Source organism: Marmota flaviventris, chromosome X (assembly GCF_047511675.1).
Source record: "Marmota flaviventris isolate mMarFla1 chromosome X, mMarFla1.hap1, whole genome shotgun sequence".
Taxonomy (NCBI): Eukaryota; Metazoa; Chordata; class Mammalia; order Rodentia; family Sciuridae; genus Marmota; species Marmota flaviventris.
In genome coordinates, this window is record NC_092518.1 from 115,590,155 (window position 1) to 115,613,874 (window position 23,720).

The 23,720-nt window shown below is 37.0% G+C and overlaps 1 protein-coding gene across 1 annotated transcript in view; it reads right to left on the bottom strand.

Moving 5' to 3' along the window:
* Positions 1-23,720, bottom strand: part of Gpc3 (glypican 3) — a 413,816-nt gene that overhangs the window by 120,838 nt on the left and 269,258 nt on the right. The window contains exons 4-5 of the mRNA XM_027946989.3: positions 19,685-19,818; positions 8,868-8,993 (exon numbers count right to left, since the gene is read on the bottom strand). Of these exons, the coding sequence (XP_027802790.1) occupies positions 8,868-8,993; positions 19,685-19,818 (260 nt within the window). The remainder of the gene's footprint in view (positions 1-8,867; positions 8,994-19,684; positions 19,819-23,720) is intronic.

Below are 23,720 nucleotides of genomic sequence, written 5' to 3' on the forward strand. Positions count from 1 at the left end.
AAAAAATAAAATTCATTGGCTTGAAAAATTGGGCAATCATGATTGATTTTAATGATCTTTCTTTTTTTTCCACAAAAGTTCACCCAAGGGTGACAGAAAGGACCTTAGAGTATTAAGTAACTAGAGTCAACCTGCAACAAGATTTGTTCTAGTTTCTAATGTAATTTAAGAAGATTACCTGGGTTAATCACTACAAAGAAGTTCTAGGAAGAATGGTTTAAAATGCCTTTGCCATGAAACAAGATATTGAAGGTGAGAAGGCCAGTTCAGTGCATCCCCTTACAAGGAAATACCTCTTCTTTGATCACTTGTGGACCCGAATACACACAATTTGCACCAACCAGGACTATGGCTAGGGATGTTGACATTTTTTTTTGTAGAAAGGAGAGGAGATAAGATAAAAATGAGAGGAGATGGGTAAGGTTGTCAAGAAATGTGTCATCAGCAGGACACAGTGGCACACACCTGTAATCCCAGAGGCTTTGGAGGCGGAAGCAGGAGGATTGTAAGTTCAAAGCCAGTCTCAGAATTTAGTAAGGCCCTAAGCAACTTAGTGAGATCCTGTCTCAAAATAAAACATAAAAAGGCAGGGGAGGTGGTTCAGTGGTAATGTGCCCTTGGGTTCAATCCCCCAGTAGTAAAAAAAAAAAAAAAAAAAGAAAAAGAAAAAAGAAATGTGTTATTAAACCAAAGGAAGCTAAAGGCCTAGTTCTATCAATCTTCCAGGAAAGCTTTTCTTTTCTTTTGCAGTGTTGGGGATCAAACCTTGGGTCTTGTGCATGCTACACAATATTCTACCACTGAATAACACCCCTCACTTTAATAGGTTTCTTGAATAACAGCATGAATGGCAATACTATTTACCATTTTTAAAAGGTCTACCATGTTCCAGGCACTAATACCCTGCATTTCACAGTCTCTCTGAATTCTCTTAACATTTTGTTAAGGCAGAAATCATTAATGCCATTTTATAGATGGACAAACCAGAGGTCAGAAGAGTAAGAGCTAATATGGAATAGAGCAGCAATTCCAACCCAGGTTTGCTGACTCCAAAGTTGTGTGCTTAAACACTCTGGTATGCTGCCTTATGGTTACAACATAACTTTAAAATTTGCCTCTTTGTGAGTGTGTGTGTGTGTGTGTGTGTGTGTATTTAGTCCAACTATTTGGCTATATTCCTATTAGTAAAAATCATCAGAGAAACCCAGAGAAATCAAAATAACCCAATATTTTGCACTAGTTTAAGTATAGGAGGGAAAGGGCAAAACCCAGAAAAGCTGAATTTCAAAGGAGCCACCAAAATCCTGGGGCAACAATGGGGACCAGCAACAGTAAAAAAGTGGCACCTACCCGATCATTCTTGTAGCCTTCAGAGGAGAAAAATCACCATAACTCCATAATCACAATTACAATCATCACAACAGCCAGTCAGGGTCTAAGAGTCAGGCCACTGGCATGAGGCTCCTAAGAAAGAGGCTTGCCTAAAATGCCTCACCTTGTCCTTCACATGCCCCAAAAGTCCATTTTCTTTGATGCTCAGTGAATGACTATCAGAAAAATATAACCTTTCTGAATCAGAGTAATTGGAAAACTGTTTCAGGGGTGTAACTGTTTGTGGAGTTCAGAGGTATTCTAATGAAGTGACACTGATATCACTAAATGAAACTGATCATATGCCTTATCAGGAAGAGGTCAGGAGACTTATCACAACCAGCAGTCCTGTTCTAATCAGTCCTCCATCTAGCTTACATGCTCTCTGGCTGGTGAATATTAAAGTTATGACAGATTTCTAATTTGCACATATCTTCAAAACGTATATAGCCACAATTCATAAATGACATTAGCATCATTCAAATTATTCCAGGAACTCTTCTTTGTCTACCCATTAAAAGCTAGTTTAAATGTCTTCTTAAAAGTAAGCAGCCCCACTATTTTATCCCCTTAACCCATGTGGACCCCAAATGGTTCAAACCTGCTTAATCAGCCACCACATTCAACATTTTGGTTCCTAAAGATTCACAGATATTTCCAAAAGATCCAGTTTACTTTTACAGGAAGAAAAATGGCCTGGGCCTCTTCATCCTTGCTCTGGACATTTACCTGACCTGCTCAACCATTCCATATGATGATAATGGTGATAATAACATCAACAACAGCTGTCATTAATTCACTTCCTATGTGTCTGAACACATTTCCACAACAATCCTGTAGAATAGGTATCATTACCTTATCTTCCAAATAAGGTAACAGAATTTGTTGTTAAATGTCTTACTCAAAGCATGTAGTCAACTGAGCTAGGAATAAAATCTGCATCGGGATCATCCTAAAAATTGTGCTTTCCCAGTATGCACCATTCACCTGGCTCCTATTTCCTAACCTCTCAGAGTTTTCTCTCCATAATCCTCAGCCTGTACCACTCAGGATCAGCTGGCTGAGAACCAACAGCCTGTAGGCTGCAAGGACCAGTCATAAGCCTGTAAGCCTTTTTCTGAAGAAGATGTAGAAAAATTATCAGGAGCACCAATAAAATTGATCTATGACCTACCAAAGCCTCCTACTTCATGTTGAAGGAGGCAATAATACTTTAGAGGCTTAGAAGCTCTAGTATGTTAATAATTTCATAAGAGCAGTCACTTTTTTTTTCATAGTTGCATCTCCTAAGCTTTCCAGGCTAAAATAGAAGAGCTGTGGGCATTGTACAGCAATGGTTAAGAGGAGACAAGTCTTTTTCAACTATCAGAATCAAACTACAAAGAAAATATCAGGAGGTGACATTTATTGGTTCAGAGCACAGATATGCTTTGACCAGCCTTGGAGGATCCCAAATTTCTCTGTATAACAAAATGACCCAGTTGATCCCAGGAAGGGCTGGCATTGTATAATAATGGGAAACAATCTGCTTAAAGTAATAAGCCATCTAGCCTTTAACAGGTAGTCTATAGACATATTAATGTTGAGCCATGAAACTGTCTCCTTTTGTTACTTAAGACATGACAGCTGACCAGGTGTGGCCCATCCTGAGCATGGCATGCCATATTAAACCATCATTCAGCTAGATAAGCTGTGTTTTTCTCACTTGATTTTGAAGGCAAAGCTACTGTATGTGACACCATAATCTTTAGGGATAAATGTCACTGCATTGCTATGGAGTATGTCCTGATAAATAGCTGCCACTAAGGACTACTTTTAAGATAAATCTATGATGAAAAATATACCAATCTGAGCCCTTAGATGGATTTTTATATGGGAGTACTCCCCAAACTTATCTGTCTTGCCATACCAGGATTTTAAAAAATCCTTAACTGTCATCAATATATCATGTTATACCAAATTAAGTCATTTTATACATAATCCATTTCTCCTTGAAAGCTTTTTCATAAACAATCTAGACTTGTCTAAGGTAAGGCAGGATATGTAAACTGTCATACTAGTAAGTGGCCTGATATGCAATACTTTCATTCTAAGGCACACACTCAGGCAAACATAACAGTTCCCTAGGAGTGCCATGTTTCTGCTTCCAAGAAAACTAAAGTGGAAATGAAATCCAAACATGTCTGAAGGGAGACCAAGAACTATGGAGAAAGATTGTGATAAAACTAATACTGAAGCTCTATTTGTCCCCCTCTCCCTTCTGCCTATCTTTCATAGCAGAGCTGCCTGAAGAATAGAGGGCAGAGGATGAACTAGCCATGAGAAGAGAGAACATAAGAGGTTAAACACTGTACCTCAGTTTCTAACTCTGAAATCAACAGAATAGGAAGAGCTGAGAAGATCTACTCTCAGTTTCAGCATGATTTGTCTGACTTGTGTCTACCAAAGTTTGGAATCATATGACTTGAGGACTGACTCAACATCATTGAATGTTATTTCCATTATTCATTGTTTATTTTTTTTCCTGTACCCTCCTTCTTCCTCTTGGTTCTATATTTTATGTCACAGATTTGCTTTCTCATTGTTTCTTTTTTTGTAGGGCTGGGAGTTGAACCCAGGGCCTCACACATGCTGGGAAAGTACTCTATCACTGAGCCACACTCCAATACTCCACCCCACATTGCTGCTTTCATTGGCTATCCCATATTTAAAATTGTATGTACACTGCCCTGAGCCCTTTGGAGAAAAGTTACACTATAAAAATAAATCCAAACAACAAATAATTAGCAGTCTATTTTAGCACACATGGGAGCTATGTATAGCAACTGTTGCATACCCCTGGTCTATTTCCACTAGACCAGGATGAGATGTGCATGTTTATATGTATGTCTGAGTATGTATGTACTCTGACATTTGGGTCTTTACTTAACCCCTTTACCAACAGAAAAGACTCTAAAGGTGTTTCCCTCATGCTATTTATGTAAGCCAGTAAAAGACTTGCTAGTGCTAGAAATCTGCCTCCTCCCCAAAGTCCCCAAAACACAGTGTTCTTAAATAACTGCACTATAAAAACAAAATCAAGTATTCTTCCTAGCTTTTCCAAGATCACGGGGGTGGGGAAGATATTTTGTTGCCCCATTTAAAAAATAACTTTGCACATGTCAGGGATTTGGTGTTAAGGGTTCTCTCATTTATTCCCACTTGCTGATAGGCCACAGTCTATCTCTCCAACCCAGTAGAAAAGAGAGAAAAATGATCTTCTTGCCCCATTTTCAGAAACATAAATAAGGTTTTGGGACAAGAAAAAAAATCGCTTTGAGAACTAAACTAATTGCTTTACATATTCCCACTTCTGCCTTTCCAATTATGCAGAGAAATCTTAGAGAGGCATTATAAACTTTAGAAGACTTGTCAATGGAAAAAAGAAAAAGAAATCACCATGACACAATGAATGTGCACCTGTTATTTCTCATATGAAATGGAAGGTAAGATTACATAGGAGAAGATCCATCTTCATTGCAATTATCCCCATGCAGATCTCAGGAAATTTATTCTCGAATGCCAGATTCCCCATGTGGGAGTCCCAGAGTCATCATCAGAGAATACAAGATGAATATGGATTCAAAACAGACTGAAGTATGTCAGCCAGAAGATAACAGCAAGATTCCAGAGCTGACATCAGGAGGCATTGGGTCCAATCCCCAGCACCACCAGAGAGAGAGAGAGAGAGAGAGAGAGAGAGAGAGAGAGAAATTCAAAGGATGTGAAATTTGACCTTATTTAATAGATTGATTCTCTAAAAGTTGAGAGATATGTACATCCACAGTAGGAAGGTATAAATAGCTCTGATAACAGAGTTGACATGGATATTGCTCAATATTTCCTTCAGCATCTATATTTACCTTTTGATCAAGCATCTCTAATGACAAGTCTCATTTCCTGTTAGGATTCTTGATTCTCCAGATTTTTTTCTGGGCTAAAAGTAAAATATTTTCAAAGGAACACAAACCTGACCTATAAAGATAACAAAGTTTCTACCTTTTGACATTATGAAGTGTCAACTCTTACTTAAATTTAAATTAAATGAGAAATTCAGTGAAAAGCTCTGGAAAAGGTTTTAACTATAAATGAGACATGAGTGCAAAGCTAATCTTTATAAATGATACAAATAGAGGGCATACATGTCTTCAGGCTAAAGAACATCATATTATTAAATGTATATTCCTGAGAATTTTTTAAAATGTAGTTTGACACTATTCCCTAGTCTCATCATTGCATTAGGTCAGTAATACAAGTACAGGTTAATTACAACCCGAGGTTATTAACCAAGGAGAAGTTGCTTCCTAGATTATATTACCCTTATTCTTTCTGCAAATATATTTGATTTTTTCCTTCTTTCCTTTTTCTCCCTCTCTCCCTTCTTTCCTGGATAGCATATATAAAAACTAGAAGTTGTTTTGAAAAAAAAGTTTATTTTTCAGAAGTAAAAATAGAAGTTTGAAATAACTTTACCCATACAATAATATTTATTACTTTGTTCAGTACTCTCATGCATTTAAAGCTAGCAAATTAAACAAAAAAATTCAGTTAATATAGATTTGGGGATGTAGCTCATTGGCAGAGTACCTGTCTAGAATGCAAGAGGCCTTGGGTTCAATAGCCAAACCTGCAAAACAAATTTCTTTTTCAGCTAACAGATGTCTTTTAATGGTGAAAAAGTGCATTGGGCTAACTTTTGGATTTATTCAAATTCAATAGGCTTTGGTTATACTATTTGATAGATTAGAGAACTTTTTTGATTCCAGAGCAACATCATTCACATACATATACTGGCCATGAAATAGTTAATATGAGAAAAATTCAATAAAAATCCCACTGATTCAAAACATACATGCCTGGGAAGATAATATTTTGGATTAATTATATCATGTGGGTTTTTTATTAAGCAATAGAAAATATATCATTAGTGGTTTTTGTTGTTTGTTTTTGCAATACTGGGGATTGAACCCAGGGCCTCATATATGCTAGGCCAGTGCTCTACCACTGAGCTACATTCCCAGCCCAATATTAGTGCTTGATATATAGTGGGTGCTCAAATATTTGTTAAATGAGTAAATGAATGAACACACTAATAAAAATATATTGTAAATTAAAATTTCCTTTTAAATAAGGAACCATGGTTGAAAGATGTTACTTAGCCAGGTATGGTGGTGCACACCTCTAAACCCAATGAGGCAGGAGAATTACAATTTTCAAGTCAGCCTGGGAAACTTAGTAGACCCTGGCTCAAAGAATAACAATAAAAAGATAGCTGGATTCAGTGGCATATGCCTGTAATTCCAGCAGCTCGGGAGGCTGAGGCAGGAGGATGGTGAGTTTAAAGCCAGTCTCAGCAACGGCAAGGCCCTAAGGAACTCAGTGAGACCTTGTCTCTAAATAAAATACAAAATAGGGCTGGGGATGTGGCTCAGTGGTCGAGTGACCCTGAGTTCAATCCCCAGTATGTATGTATTTGTGTGTGTGTGTGTGTGTGTGTGTGTATATATATATATATATATACACACACACACACACACACACACACACACAAATATGCATGCTTCTTAAAACAAATAAATATTCAGGAATTAGTCTCACCACATTAACATACAGTGGACAAATAACTAGGATAGTTTCTCATGAAGTTTATGCAAGAAACACATATTTGACCCATGAGTATTTTCTTTTCTAATAATATATTGCTTATACCTGTTTTGAAGCATCAGCTTTTTATAAAGCCAAATAACATCCCTTTTCTCTGAAAATTAAAAGAAATATGACAAAACAGTTAAATACATTTTCATGATTTGACTTAGTACCTCATGAGGTTTTAGGAGGTCAAACACACACTGTTTCTCCAGAGTACAGTGGGGTGCATGTGGACATTAATCTCTCCATCTTGATTCAACATTTGCTGATATAGAGAAGTCTATCTCTGTGCAAGTTCAATGCCTCAACCAGGATGGCATGCACCCTCATTCTCAGTGTCCCATGTCAGTAAAAGGATTTAGGTGAGGGGAAAAAAAAACATGTTCAGGTATTTGTTCCATTTTGTATTGGGAAGAGGAGAATTAGAGGAGGAAGAGAGGAAAAAGATAAGTAACATGCATTGAGTTTCCAGTATGTGCCAGTGTGCTAAGGGCTTTAGACATATGACCTCACTTAGTATTTACAATAACTCTATTAGATGCCCTTACAGAAGAGGACCTTGAGATTTTCTACAGGTCCAGTGACTTACCCAAGGCCATACACAGTATGTAGCAGAACTGAGATACAAATCCAAGTTCATCTGACTCCAGAGCCTTCTGTCACCCATTACAATGAACTGTGAATAAACTTCATTCAGCATCTTATGTCCTGGTATTGGGACCCAATAGAAAGTAAGCTCATCAAAGCTTTCCTTCTTTACCCTGTATCCCTAGTGCCTACGATGGTGCCTAACACATAATATCTCAAAAGATGAAAGCTGAAGGTATGAATGAATAAGTTAATAAGGAATAAAAGCACACAGACTATCAAAACTGGAAGGTCTCTAATCCAACCACCTCATTTTTAAATGGGAAACCAAGGCCTAGAGAGAACAAATTACTTTCCTTAAGTTAAGAAACTAATTTGAAAGACTCAGAACTTGATTTTGGGTCTCTTCTGTGTTCTCCTCTACAACACACTGTTACTTGTACAAATGTTTTTTAAATCATCTTCATCAACTCTGTGATTTCCTAAGAATTCTACCCTCTGGATCTAATTCCTTAATTACAAGATATTGCTCACAAGCATAAAGTAAAGAAGGTTAGGAATACCATTAGTTCTATAGAATTAAAACTCACAAGGATAGGGAACTTTGTTTTGTTCAGTTCAACATGCTTAGCACTTAGAAGGTGTCCAGTAAATATTTGCTGAATAAATGAATATATATTGTTTCTTTGTCAGTGATGAACAAATTCTTTATAGATGAGGACAACATAGATTATATCAATACTCAAATGACAAACATTTCAGTAAAATTGCTCAGTGAAATGGTACTCCCCCTTTCTTTTTAACCCCCATCTTCCTCTGTAAAATGGGGGAAAATAATAGTATTCATTTAATAGGACTGTTGAAAAACTGAAAAGATTGATATGAAGCACTTAGCTTGGTGCTTAATACATAGTTAATGTTCAAGAAATGATAGCTATTAGTATGAATATGATTTCTTCAAACCATATTTATATAATGAAGAGACGAAAGAAGCTCTTTGTAAAATGCCCCTGGATGCACACAGTTCTCTATGTGTTTTAAAGTTTGTAAATTCTACAAGAGCTCTGAGTTATACACAGAATCCAAACATCAAAGATGCTCATATTTATGTTTTGTATAGAATTTCTTGTGAAAAAATGGCAAATGAGAATTAATCTTCAGATGAACATATGATGATTATTTGTCAAATATTGCTATATTTAACTATTAAAAAAGATTACCTCTCCACGAGTTCTTGTCCATTCCAGCACAGGGTGTCATTTTCGGCCACAGGGCTATGGCTGCAGATGTAGCCAGGCAAAGCATTATAGAAGCTGATGAAAGATTTCAACTTCTGAATTAGTTCTCTGAAACAAAAACAAAACATCTGTGCATAAGAGGCAAGTAAACTCAGTATGAGAAAAGTTTAATTTCCTTATCAGCATGATAGAAAGGCTCTGCCAGGCTGATTAGTGCAATAAATGATTTTTAAAGACATTCTTGGCTACAAGGCCACAATTTAGTTTTTTTTTAATCAATAAAATGATATTAGGGGAAAAAAGGCTGCCTACCATATAAGGTACTATTCCTATCTGAAGGATGATTTAATTCTAACATCCATTTTCTAACACGTTTGGCAGCTTCCATTTTTTTGTTCAGAATGCTGTTACCTACATTCTCAAAGGTGCTGATTACAAGGCACACTGGAGCACTACATATCTTTTGGTTTCTGAGTGTAATTGAGTGCATTGATTGTAATTTACAATGCTATTACCCTAGAGATGGCCCCTTTCCATATAGGCTCTGGCTAATGGTTGCAGATCAGAATCACAGGGTGCTCAGAACAGTGTAAGCTTTATGAAATTCTCCTGGTAATATAGTCAGAGTAATACACATCTGCTAAAGGAGCAAGGTTTCTTTGTTCTTCGTCTGTATATTATGGTCCTATGAGGGGGAGGGAAGGTCAGAGGGCTCTAGTATATTTTATTATTTATTTGCTTTGTTTTTTATGCTGTGTATGATAAGACAAATGTGTGTGTATGTGATGTGTGTGTGAGAGAGGACAGTGAGAACATATTATATATGAAAATGTATACAAACACACATAAATACCAGCGAAATTTCTTGCCTATTATCTTGTTTCAGCCGCATATGTATATACAAAGTGACACCATAAACTGGAGAGAAGTGAACATATTTATGAAGAAATATTTAAATATCTATATATAGATGTCCAGTGGTAAACAAAAAAAATAAAATACACTTTATTTTCTAAAACAATGTCCCTGATAGAAAGTTAAAGTGCTCTTCACATCCAAATCTACCCTAAGTCTACACAAAGTTTTTGAAGACTCTGGCCAGGGAATTTTCTGGCAGTGAAATAATTATCAATTTTGTCTCCAGGCTAAGAATGGATGGGCCTTTGAATCTTATTTGGACACTGGTGGAAATCACAAGCCCCAAAATGCTTTTTGAGGTTTGTCTTAAGATCTGTCCAAAATGGTCGAAGTGATCATCTTGCACTTAATGCCATTTTCCATTTTATTACCATAAACTATTCATTTCATCTAATAACTTGAGTGGGGGATAGAACAAGAACAAACTAGCTCTCAGCACATGTTCATAAAGACTCACAGGAAAGCCAGGGTGATGGACAGAACGACTCATGAAAGGTTATTGGGACATATATAACACCTGATACCCCAACAGCTACTGCCTGCTGTGCCCCTACTCCCCTCACAGCCTACTCCTGGTGTCTGAGTATCATCAATCTTCAAAGAGAAGAGGCTCAATACAGAGCTCTGAAAATAAAAGTCAACATTAGTTTCTCACAGAGGAAAAAGATGGGTTCAATTAACAGCTAATAGGAGAGATGCTCTGTTTTACAAGGTAATAATACAGTCCCCAAAGTGGAAACTGAAAGACTAAAGGCTAAGGCTGAGTAATTCTCCCCACTCCATGAGGAAATGAAATGTGGCCATTAGTCCATGGGAAACCATGGTCTTCTTTTTAATGAAAGAGTTTCCCTTAAGTTCTCCTACCTCCACACCCACTCTGATTAACGTAACTCAGGGCAAGAAAAATCTAACCCACAGCAAGGCCTTCATTTGATTTCACAAGAAGTTGAAAATACAAGTACCCTGATTTTCTCCATTCCTCCCAACTTTATAATTTTCTTCTCTGAACATAAAGATCATTGACAAGTTGAAGAAGATCCAGATGAGGTTGGATCTAAATGTCAAGGGTACAAGGGATTGTAATAAACATAAGACCTTCCACTTTAGTATGGAAGGATATTACTTGGAAGGGTAAAGATAAAAATCTAATAAAACCACAAGGAATGTGGATAGTGTAACACAATCTTGGGTTATCATATTCTAGAACTCAAAGAAACTCTTTTAAACTTGAATGAGGTAACTTAGAGAAATAAAAGGTGATACTACTTCATAGAGTATGTATTACCGCTCCAGGACATATAGAATGGACAAAATGGGACTGTTTTTTTTTACAACTTACTTTTGAATTTGTTATTTTGAACTGATAACACAGCTACTCCCCCACTTACGCAGCAATGAAACTTAGGCAAATTCTAACTTTCTCTGAACTTCAGTTTTCTCATCTGTAAAAGGAAGATAATGATAGCAACTATCTCACTAAGTGTTTACCATAGTACTCACACAAGTAAGCAGAGTTGTCCCTCTGTGATATTAGCCATGGCCAATATTACCATTGCCATGAATCTATAGAATAGAAACACACTATATATATGAAGTATGTATTATACAGAAAAATTTATGTATGAAAGATAATTTTTTTTTAAATTTTTTATTGTTGGCTGTTCAAAACATTACATAGTTCTTGATATATCATATTTCACAATTTGATTCAAGTGGGTTATGAGCTCCCATTTTTACCCCATATACAGATTGCAGAATCACATCAGTTACACATCCATTGATTTACATATTGCCATACTAGTGTCTGTTGTATTCTGCTGCCTTTCCTATCCTCTACTATCCCCCCTCCCCTCCCCTCCCCTCCCCTCTTCTCTCTCTGCCCCGTCTACTGACATTCGTTTGTCCCCCTTGTATTATTTTTCCCCTTCCCCTCACTTCCTCTTGTATGTACTTTTGTATAACTCTGAGGGTCTCCTTCCATTTCCATGCAATTTCCCTTCTCTCTCCCTTTCCCTCCCACCTCTCATCCCTGTTTAATGTTAATCTTCTTCTCATGCTCTTCGACCCTACTCTGTTCTTAGTTACTCTCCTTATATCAAAGAAGACATTTGGCATTTGTTTTTTAGGGATTGGCTAGCTTCACTTAGCATAATCTGCTCTAATGCCATCCATTTCCCTGCAAATTCTATGATTTTGTCATTTTTAAATGCAGAGTAATACTCCATTGTGTATAAATGCCACATTTTTTTTATCCATTCATCCATTGAAGGGCATCTAGGTTGGTTCCACAGTCTAGCTATTGTGAATTGTGCTGCTATGAACATCGATGTAGCAGTGTCCCTGTAGCATGCTCTTTTTAGGTCTTTAGGGAATAGACCTAGAAGGGGAATAGCTGGGTCAAATGGTGGCTCCATTCCCAGCTTTCCAAGAAATCTCCATACTGCTTTCCAAATTGGCTGCACCAATTTGAAAGATAATTTTTAAAAAATTAATTTCCAGGGGCCGGGGGTGTGGCTCAGTGGTGGAGTGCTTGTCTCATACGTGTGACGCACTGGGTTCGATCCTCAGCACCACATAAAAATAAATAAAATAAAGATTTAAAAAAATTAATTTCCAGGGCTGGAGTTATGGCTCAGCAGTAGAGTGCTAGTCTAGCATGTGTGAGGCCCATGGTTTGATCCTCAGCACCACATAATAATAAATAAAATAAAAGTATTGCATCCAACTACAACTAAAAAAAATTAATATTTTTTTTTAATTTAAATTCCAGATAACTTCATGTGCACAATATAATTAAAATCCCTCATCTTTTGATGTGGATATTAATAGGCACAACCATGTTCTCTCTCAACAGATGTTTTTCTGGTATTATTTTTCAAAGACTAGCTAGCTTAAAACACACACACACACACACACACACACACACAGACATACTAGGCACAATGACACACATATGTAATCCCAGCAACTTGGCTCAGAAGAGGTAAGAAATATCTCTAAGAGAAAGAGAGGCTTGTCTACTGTGTAGGGAGAGCTGCCAATTGGAAGAATGGAAGGAGGCAGCAGAACTTGGGAAAACAGAGTGGGATGGACATGAAGTAAACATACAGGTGAGCAATGAGAATGGAAATTTGTAAGATATGCAACTTTAGCACTGTAACATCTGTAACCTATGGTTATATTATATTTTTTCCTTCATCATTTATAAAGGCTTTTGATTTTCTTTTTCATCATTAAAGAAACATACACTCATTGTGGGTAGTAAAAATAAAGAAAGGTAGAAGAAAAAAGCATTCACATCCCACTGCTAGAGATAATCATTGTTAATATTTAGGTATATTTCCTTACTGACTTTTCACTTGAATAAAGTTTCACATTTATTTTTTCAAACTTTTTTTGGCAGTATTGGGGATTAAACCCAGGGTCTTGTGCATGCCAGGCAAGTGATCTAACACTGACCTACCTCCCCAGCCCAAAATCTATTCTTCTGCATAGGTTTGTTTACTGAGTTCTTTATGGTTCTCAGTGTGTATTATATCCATTAGAAGTTACATAGAATAAAAGTGGATTTGATTGGAAAGGAATCTTAGAATAATGAAATAGGAACTTCAGGTGTAGCTCCATTGCAGAGTACTTGCCTAACTTACCTAGCATGCGTGAGGACCTGGGTTTCATTTCTATCACTGCAAAATAATAAAAAAATAAGTTGCTTCTCAAATAATTCTCAGCTTTGTGGGATGAAGTAGTACCCATCAGTTGGAGAACACACAGCTACCAAACTCCAATACCCCAGAGTCCCAAATGGCAGTGTTATTATAGTGCATGCCATTCTTTTATGCAAAAGCTTCTGCATTACTGTGAGAAAATAAATCTTGGTTGCCAAAACAAACTCAAACTCTTGAAAATAAATCCAAACATACTATTTTGGAGGACAGAAAAAAAGAAGGCTTTCTAAACTGTTGGAGAGTCAATGAGCTTTTCAAAAAGGACAGCAACAACAGGTGATAATGTCCTCTGACACCATGGCAGCAGAGTGTGACAGGAGTAGTTTACCCCCTACCGAGTTTACTGTGCCTCTCTTGATTCTCCTTCTCTTTGTATCTTCCTGTTATTCCTTCCTAAACTTGCTTCTACGTGACAATTAAGTTTATTTGTATGTTTTCTTAAATAAAGCTTTATATTCTTTGGCTTCTAATTTTAAAAGGAAATGTGCCAAATCTTTCTATTTTTCTCTTTATAAAGACACCTGAAGCTAAATTAAATGACATATTAATTACCCATGTATGACCCAGTCCCGATTTTTCCTTTGTGCTAGTAGCCCATGAAGACAACAAAAGAATCTCCACCGGTGAACTAAGGCAGCCTGTTCAACTGAATTGTTTCTAGAAAATATGGACAATTAGTTGCCCGAGATAGGAAAGCAATTTGATTAAAGGGATTGCTCTTTGATTCTAACTCCACTTTATTCTGAATACTAACATGCAGAACATACCATTGCCATTTAAATAGTGGAGCCTGTGGTTCTCAGGACAAACCCAACATTTGCTTCTGACAGTCTGCTCAGGAAAAAGTCTCTTCATAGAGGTTCCCTTTCAGTCTGTTAAATGTGGAACTAAAGGATAGGGCTCCTTTGCATGCATGAGCCATTTTGAAATATTGCTGCTGGGGGCACATGATCTTCCCTGGAGGGCTTCCATCATCCTAGAGAGAGGGGCGTCCTGGTCTGTGGTTATGGGGGAGGGGATTGCCTTTGCTTTCTTGCAATGATTTGCTTGGGCAGGCATCAAAGCAGAGCTAATTGGAAACCACTGCAAATAAAAACAGCCTTTCATCCCTGACTGCAGCCCCTGAACTTTTTTTTTTTTATTATTAAGGTTCTTTTTTTGTTAATGTAAAGTAATACAAGCTCACTGTTTAAAAAATAATTGAAAATGCAAAAAAGTACATAAAATCAAATAACTAAGATTGGAATGGTACAAGATCATACCTAATTCTGTGGGACGGAGCCTTTCAATTTGACCCCAAACAACTTTCTGAACTTCTGAAGATTAGAATACTTTTCTCATCTTGTTCCCTTTGCCTGGAACACCTTCCTTCCCTCTTCCATCTGTTGAATTTCTACTTATTCTTAGGGCTGAGCTCAAAAGATACCTTTTCAAAGTAGCCTTTCTTGATTCTCCCAGCGGAGCTGCTAGCTTCCTCATCTGTGATGCTGTGACTCTTTTACATAGCTCTGTTTTGGCACTCACCCCCAACATATGAAATTATTTATTTATGTGTCTGTCTCCCTAACTAGACTAGGAGCTCCTCGTAACCCTCACACAATGCTCAGCATACAGATGATGATGACAAATATTGAAAGAAGTAGAGTCCTGTAATATAGAAGTTCCATAAGATAGAATGATTTTTATACCAGACCTTAAATTTGCTCATTCACTCAGGACATTTGTGGATTTGGTCAGAAGATGAAAGGCTTTCAAAGCTGCCTAGCCAAAGTTAGAGAAGTAGTCCAAGGGGAAGTGAGAGTAAGTAGTGATTTTCAATAAGGGAGCTGAGAACACCTTTTGTTCTTTTCTTTCTAGGTCATTTAGTAGTGTCACGTAATCCATTGCTCCTTTAGACCAACACAGAGGGGAAGGAGAGGATGCAGATGGCTGTAACACATAAATATAATTTCACAAGGATGGAGGAACTGTGAATTTTTTCACAGGTTATCAGCTGGGACAGAAGCTTGGTATATAGATGTAAGTTGGACTATTTGACTATAGATTTAGGGTTTGGAAAATGGAAAGGTATGCTTATATTTTCTACCAAATAGTTTTTGGAATGTGGAAATGACAAGGTAAACAGTACCACAAGGGAAGTGGTAAGGAAACCATTCAGGAGAGTCAGGGATGGAGAGGCTAAGATGTGCTGAAAATATTGGAGGTGAAAGGGGCTGTGAAGATCTGATTGCTTCTATTTTGGTTCTCCTACATGTGCATCTTGTTCGACTCTCACTGTTTTAAATTTGATGACAGATATTTTCAATACTTATCCCTTAAAGGAACCCCAAGTGCCATATATAGACCACCCGTTGAGTATAAAATCGCCTTTAAATTGAACTAAGCTATTTCTAAGATTAGTTGTGTGTTGCAAACTACCCAGTTGGGGGCAGACAAAACAAACAGATGATTTCTGAATGCTACCAAAGGAATCCTGCATTTCTTTGTGTGTTGTTATTTTAATAAGGCAAAGGGCTTTTCAAGTCATAATCAGAATCAGACAGCTCCCTCACAACCTCCACAGATTGAATGCTGCAATAGGGTTCCTTTAGAATGATCATATTTTTAACTACTGAGGATGGAGCTTGGGCATGGGTGTGGGGAGTGCTGGAGGCATGCATATATTTTTCTGGACAGTATGAAATGCTGTGCAGAACACACTGAGAAATTTATAGAGGTACTAACACTGCCAAAACAAACCCTTCTGATAACATCAGATTGTGGGGAGGCAGGGCATTTAGCAAGAGATCATCTTAATCCCTACCCCTTTCCTCTAAGAAAGTTTACGATTATTTGAAGGAGTTGAATGAAATCAGACAGGCTCCTGTTGTTTTGTTCAATCCTTCTGTTAGAAAATTCAGAAAGAAAGGCTCCATATCAGACTCTAAGGCTTCAGCTAGAAAAAAAAAGATGGGAACATCATGAGGCAGGTTCATTCTCCCAATACCCAAAGGAGCCCTGTCTAACTGCCACTTACTCAAGTCTATAGATTTTGTTGATTTCTCTTTTATTTTATTTGAGGTTAGCTACAAGTTCAAAAATGACTCTAAAAACAATGTCATACCTGGTTAACCAGACAATATTTCCTTTCCCTGGAAGATCAACAGCCATACACTCCTTCCTGGTAAGGTGAATGAGACAGAAACCATGACAGAAGCCATGGCAGTAGGACCTTGATATACCTCTGGATCAACAGGACAATTTCTGTTTTTAAATTTTATTTATTCTAAATTTAGCTATACATAAAAATTGTACATACTGACAGGGCAGTTTCAATATAGAACTAGATTGGTATGTTTACTTTGAAAAAGCTCCACATGTGGTTTTGTTACAAATTCATATACCACATCCTTCATGAAGCCTCAACTCTAATTTCCCTGGGCAGAGGTTCTGTCTTTCCATGTAGCTTGCCTCTGTACTCTGGAATTCTTTGGCTTTAGTTCTCATACAACTATCTTTGGAATTGTTTGCATTTAAAGTCTACTTCCGCATTAGACTGAGCTGAAGAACAGGGACTATTTATTGGTATTTTCACTATCCAGTATATATTATATCACTAACAAGTTTTAAATAAATTCCTGTTGAACTGAATATATAGATATAGATATATGGTATGTATCGTATATCTGTAAGTATATGATACCTCATATACTATGATAAGATATATCATATATATGGTATGTATCATATATCTATATCTCATATACACATGTATATGTATGTATTCACTTCAGTTAAATATGGAAGAGGTTTTCACCAGTTAAAAGTTAATGTCTTACATGGACTGAGGTTAATTCCTTAGGAGCTTCTGTGGTTCAGGCCAAGAGTGAAGGCAATGGAGAACAATGAACAAAGGACAAGCAGAAGGTAAAGAGGGCCTTGATATATGGCCTAATTCTGTCATTCCAGAGTGACAAAAATGTCCCAAAGAACCCCTAAGTGGCTGAAAAAAATGATTCTCAAATATCGTGGTGTTAGGAGGCTGGTCCATAAGTTTCTTGGTACTCCTCTCTTCAAGAAGTGGAGCTTGATTTCCCTCCTCTTAAATATGCATTAATACTTGTTTCTAACAAATCTAATATGTCAGAATTAATGGTGTCTCACTTCCAATACTAGGTCATTAAAGATGATACAGCTTCCTCTTTGCTTTCTTCCATGGATCACTTATTGTGGGGAAGCCAATTGCGGTATTGTTTCAGAGGTCTACCTAGTGAGTAACTCAGGCCTCCTTCCAACAAGCAGCACTAACTTGCCAAACCTCTAAGTGAGCCATTTTGACTCTAGCCTTAGTCAAATTGTAGCTCTAGGCTGGGGGTATAGATCTGGGTTTCATTCCCAGAACCAAAAACAAACAAACAAAACCAAAACCACACTGCAACCCCAGGCAACATGTTGACTGAAAATTCCTTAGAGACTTTGAGAACCACCTACCTAACCGTTTCAATATTTCTGATGGACATAAACTGTAAAATAATAATTATTTTATATAGTTGTTTTTGGTAATTCATTATGTAGTAATAAGACTATTATAACTCCTTTACAATCTTAAAAATAATGGAAGAACTTAAAAAGTTTTAGTTTATATATTATATATCTAACAATATTTACTATTTTAGAAATTAAAACTCAGAAAAAATTAAGACCTATTATTAATTTGAAACTAGCCATCATATATTCATAATGTGTAAATATAAATAACATTTTATTAATAAATTAATGACAAAAGTAACATTTGTTTCTTTTTGCAAGATATCTTTACTGTCTGACTTGTTAGACTACAGGTAGCTTCTACTGACTTCTGTATTTAATCTGTTGCAATTTTGTTTTGGTTGAAATATATAAACAAACTCTAGCTTCACTCAGATATATAGTTACCAAAGGAAGATGTCACAGAAACTTACTGACACCCCAAAAGGTCCCTGCGACTCCCAGAGATTCTTGAATCACACTTTAACTAGGCTGCTATAAGGAAACTAGAAATCTATTGGATTGGAAGTCAACAAGAGAAAAGAAAATGGAACATTTTGCACTGTTTCCTTAGGGACACATATTCTCTCAAGCTACATTCCGCCTTCTCTTTTTCTAAACTGAACCATATAAGGCTCAGAATTACTATTTCAAAACTTCCTATAGTAAATCAAGAGGAATTAAATAACTTACCCCAAATCTGATATATTACTTATTTTATCTCTTAATTTTTTTTTTTTTTGGTACTGGGGATTGAACACAGGGGTACTTAATCACTAAGCCACATCCCCAGCCCTTTTTATTTTTTGAGACAGGGTGTCATTGAGTTGCTTAGAGCTTTGCTAAATTGTTCAGGTTGACTTTGTACTTGTGATCCTCCTGCCTCAACCTCCTGAGTCGCTGGGATTACAGGCATGTGCTATTACTCCAGACTTCATTTTCCATCTATAGGCCAAGTTCCTCAAAATCAACAAGAAGAAGAGCTCATGCCATCAATTTTTGAGCCAGTGACAGAGTTAGCTTTTTGGGTATGGAAATTCTCAGTTGTGATGTGCTTCCCATCTAATTTCCACCCCTCAAGTATAACCAAGGAATTAGAACAGGGTTGGAGGGAAGCTAGATGGGCTGAGTGAGAGTAAAAGCAATAAGAAGTCATATTTTGTCCCTAGACTGTTGTTTCAAGAAATATAAACTATATCCTTCCTTTTATTGCTTTAAAAAGAGTATATAAAGAGTGCAGTATATGCATGTGTGTGTGTGTATGCATGAGTGGGTCTTGTCAGTGTCTTTCTGATAAACTTAATCCTGCCTCACTGTTAATAATGGGAAGAGTCACAAATCAAGCCATGAAATGGTAACACCTGATTGTATGTAGAAAATATTCTGTTTACTCAATAAAGGATCTTGAATAGGGAAGTTCATCCAGTCTGTGTTGCTATTCTAGTTATTTACATATGGAAAGTTTACATTTAAATATGACTCAGATATAATATCTTTTTTCTTTAACATTAACAGATAATGGAATTTAATTAAGCACTCCACACAGAAGAACTAATTAACATGTATTTACAAAATTTCACTCCAGTGGGTTTTTGACCTTAAACACAATTGCTAATTGTATGCTGAAACAAAGAAAAAAAAACACCTCACCTTCTTCGGCTGGACAAGGTTTCTTCATGTTCTACACGAGCAACTTTTAACACCTTCTTGTCAATAAACAGATCTTCAGGATAATAAGCAGATCTATACTGGCGTTGTTGAGAATGGGCACATAATTTGCCAATCTGAAAAAAGAAATGCAATATAATTATATGATACTTTCACAAAAATCATAGTAGAAACAAATTCTGAAATGCATTTCAATTTCCTCCCTAAATTTCCCTTTTTTTCTTTTTGTACTGGGGTTTGAACCCAGGGGTGCTTTGACACTGAGCCACATCCCCAGCCCTTTTTACATTTTATTTTGAGACAGGGTCTTACTAAGTTACTTAGGGCCTTGCTAAGTTGCTGAGGCTGGCCTTGAACTTGTGATAGTCCTGCTTCAACCTCCCACCTGGCTAAGATCACAGGTGTACACCACAGCTGGTCCACTTTCCTTGTAAAGAACAGAACACAGTTATCACCAGAGTTAAACAAAAAGTGATAAGGTTTGAAGACAAGAAATCATTGATTGAAAAGAAAGCAAAAGCCTAGTGGGGAAAGCAAAAGACTAGATTATTCAGAGATTTCCTAAGATGATAAATAAATTTTTAACTTGAGAGGACCCTTTACAGGCTTCATGCTATTGATACCTTTTAATGGCACTTGGTGTTTATATTTATGAATAAGTTCAGAAAAGAGAACTGCAAAATTGAGGAAGAACTGCTATTGGAGATTGGGGCGTGAGAAGTGTTGAGTAGCCTATTAATAAAAGAGAAGCCTTCCATGCACAGAGTGCTCCTGATTCTAATGAACATTTCATTATAAGAATCAAGCTAAGGGAGTCTGAAAAATGTCAGTGTAGTTACTCATCTGACTTTCCTAAAAATGCCCAAGGAAAGACAGCAAGTTAACCAGTGAACAGTCAGTGTCATCAGCTGTAAATCATATGTCATTGTGTGAGCCCAGGATTGAGAGTATTAAAAAGCATAGGTGTTCAAGACAGCCAGTCTGCCTGCCTGCTTTCCTTCCTTTTCTCCTCCCCCTTTCCCTTCCTCTTTCCTGCCCTTATAATTCTTTTCATTTATTCATTCATTCATTCAAAAATACCCATTGGATATCTCCTTCTAAAACATCCCTCTTTTACACTCATGTAGCAAAAACATTTTGTCTTAAATGGCTTTAACTCTTTTACTTAGCTCCATTCTAATTGGTTTCTTTGGTTAAATTATTTGCAGATTTGTCATTTTTTCACTTTCAGACAAAAGCTTAAATGAAATTCCATATAAAGAATCATGAATATTGGCAGAAACACTGGTGCACACCTCTAATTCCAGCAACTTGAGAGGCCAACACAGGGATTGTGAGTTGGAGGCCAATTCGGGCAACTTATTGAAATACTGTCACAAAATTAAAAAATAAAAAAAGGTTGAGAATGTGGCTCAGTGATAAAAAAAATTCCCTAGGTTCAATCCTTTACCAAAGAAAGAAAGAAATGACTATTAACTTTCTTACATGTATCACTTCTGCCAGACACTATGCTAAATATTACCATCCATATTTTATTTTGTTTACTTTCCTTGTGGTATTAGAGATTGAATCCACAGGTACTCTACCATTCAGGTGTGCCCCCAGTCCTGTTTATTTTTTATATGGAGACAAGGATCTTGCTAAGTTGCCCAGGCTGGCCTACAACTTGCAATTGTCCTGCCTCAGCCTTCTAAATAGCTGTGATTTAAAAAATGTGCCTGTATGCTCAGATACCATCCCCATTTTTTAGATTAGGAGATTGAGGCTCAAGGAAACTTAGACTTTCCTGAGACAAGTGGGCAGTGAATCTTCTTGCCTGACTTTGAATCCATTTTTCTGACTGCAAATCTCATGCAACAATACTTCCCTAGGATATGATACTTGATTTCTACTTATATTCTGTTTTAAAAAAAAGTCATAGGCCTCGAAAACATAGCTAGTCAACATTGCCAAGGTTAACATATAGATTGTAAACTTCAAGAAAAACACTAGAAAAACAAGGGTTCTATCTTCATCACTTCTGTACCTTCACAAAATTCAGACCAGATTTGGTACATGATTAGGTACGTGAGGTGAATTAATTGAAGTAAAGTGAAGGAACCTTTTATTATCAGGTCTAGTATACCACTCTACTGATAAGCCATGACTCTGTGTGGTAATCCTGGCTTCTAGATTTTTCAGGTTGGCCCTGATAGCATTTATTAAATTATATGTCTATATGTAAAGGCATAAATGGCTTTTAGTTTACAGAGCTTTTGAAGGTTTTCCACAAAAATATTTTCCCACACTTTTTTTTGCAATTCTAGGGCTGAAACCCAGGGCCTTGCACTTTCCCAGTAAGCACTGTACTACGAAACTATGCCCTCAGCCCCTAAATGTATTCTTTTTTTGGTGTTTGTTGTACTGGGTTCAAACCCAGGGCTGTGCACATGATAGGGACGAACTGTCCTACTCACCTACTTTCCCAACCCCTTAAATATTTGAATTAGAAAAAAAAAATTTCTAGAATCAACAGTAGAATCACCTCCATTTATGAAACACAGCATCTATCATTTGAAATTCCTATTACCTATTCTCAATATTTTATTCTAATGGAACAAAACAAAAATTGCAGACACTTAAAATATTCCATCTGGCCTTGGAATGTATGATATTGAAATTTTCTCATGTGTTTATGTAATGCTGTTTGACTTGGGCTAATACTAACTTCAAATAAAGAATCTGCATTCTCTGAATATGCCCTAATGGGGAGGAGTCTGGTAGGCTGCTTTAGGCCAAGGGCTGCCCAGGTGGATTGGGGAGTTAAATTGCAATCACTTCCAAAGCATATAACACAGATACAAATAGCTGAAGGCAGACTGTGCATTATAACTATATGTCTATAGATATATACATATTTACTTTGTTAAGCCACAGGTGAAATTTCATAGAACAAAACCCTTCATTTTTGTTTCCTAAATATCTATTTATTATTCTGTGAACATACATCAACGTGAGAGTCTATTTCACCAGGATCAAAGTATTCTTAGAACATTCAGGTGCATGGGACATATTCTCTTGACCTACACCTGTTCCAAATCCAGCACCAAAATAAAATCTTTCACACATCTTTCACAGTAACTTGTCTACTTACACCCCACAGCTGTGAACTCTCCCTATGTATTGAAAGCCAGCCCTTTGTATAGTGAATACTAATTGGGCCACAGCAAGACTTTAAAGTATTTGCCCCCTACCTACCCCAACCTACTGGAAAAGGGTGCAGTTGAGGCAGAGGTAGGAAGGTTAAGAATAAATGAGAATGTAGCGAGTCTGTAGTCTGACCTTTCTTCGCAAGCCACCCAATGTGGCATTAGCAAGCAGACTTCCCAAAGCTCTGTGTGGGGTAAGGGGCAAACAATGGTGTCCTGCCAATCCCCCCACTACCCCATCTGAAATGTGCCACATCTTATCAGACAGGCTGTATTTTCTTCCACAAATCTACCATGAAGCAAATTCTTCTCATATACAAAGCATTTGTCAAATCTATCCCCCCCTCCTTTGAGCCCTTCTCCCCACATCTTTTACCTCCACACTGTGTGAGCTGGAGGTGAATAGTATGAGCTTATATTGAGAAGTCGACACTAAAAAAAAGAAAAACATAATTTACAAAGAGATGCAGCATTCATGTTGACTAAGTCCTTTCAACTTCACACTTGAGAAACATCAGGCTATGCTGGGAGAACTGGGTCTTATTCTTCAGCTGCAAAAGAAGCCAGCCTCCCAAGTGGCATTTTAGAAATCAGTAGCCTGTCCAGGAGTTTTAGGCTCTTAAATAGTAAGTGAAATCCAATTTCCTTTTACTAACTAATGTACCTAGTCAAGAATGCTGCTACCTTTAAATTTGGTTAGTTGGAGTGAATTTATTGGACAGGTGAGTATCTCTATCAGAAGACCTGGAATTAAATTACCTTTTGTTTTCCATGAACCATGATTCCTAACGATACCTTTATTTATGGGCCAGACCAGCGGCAGGAAAAGC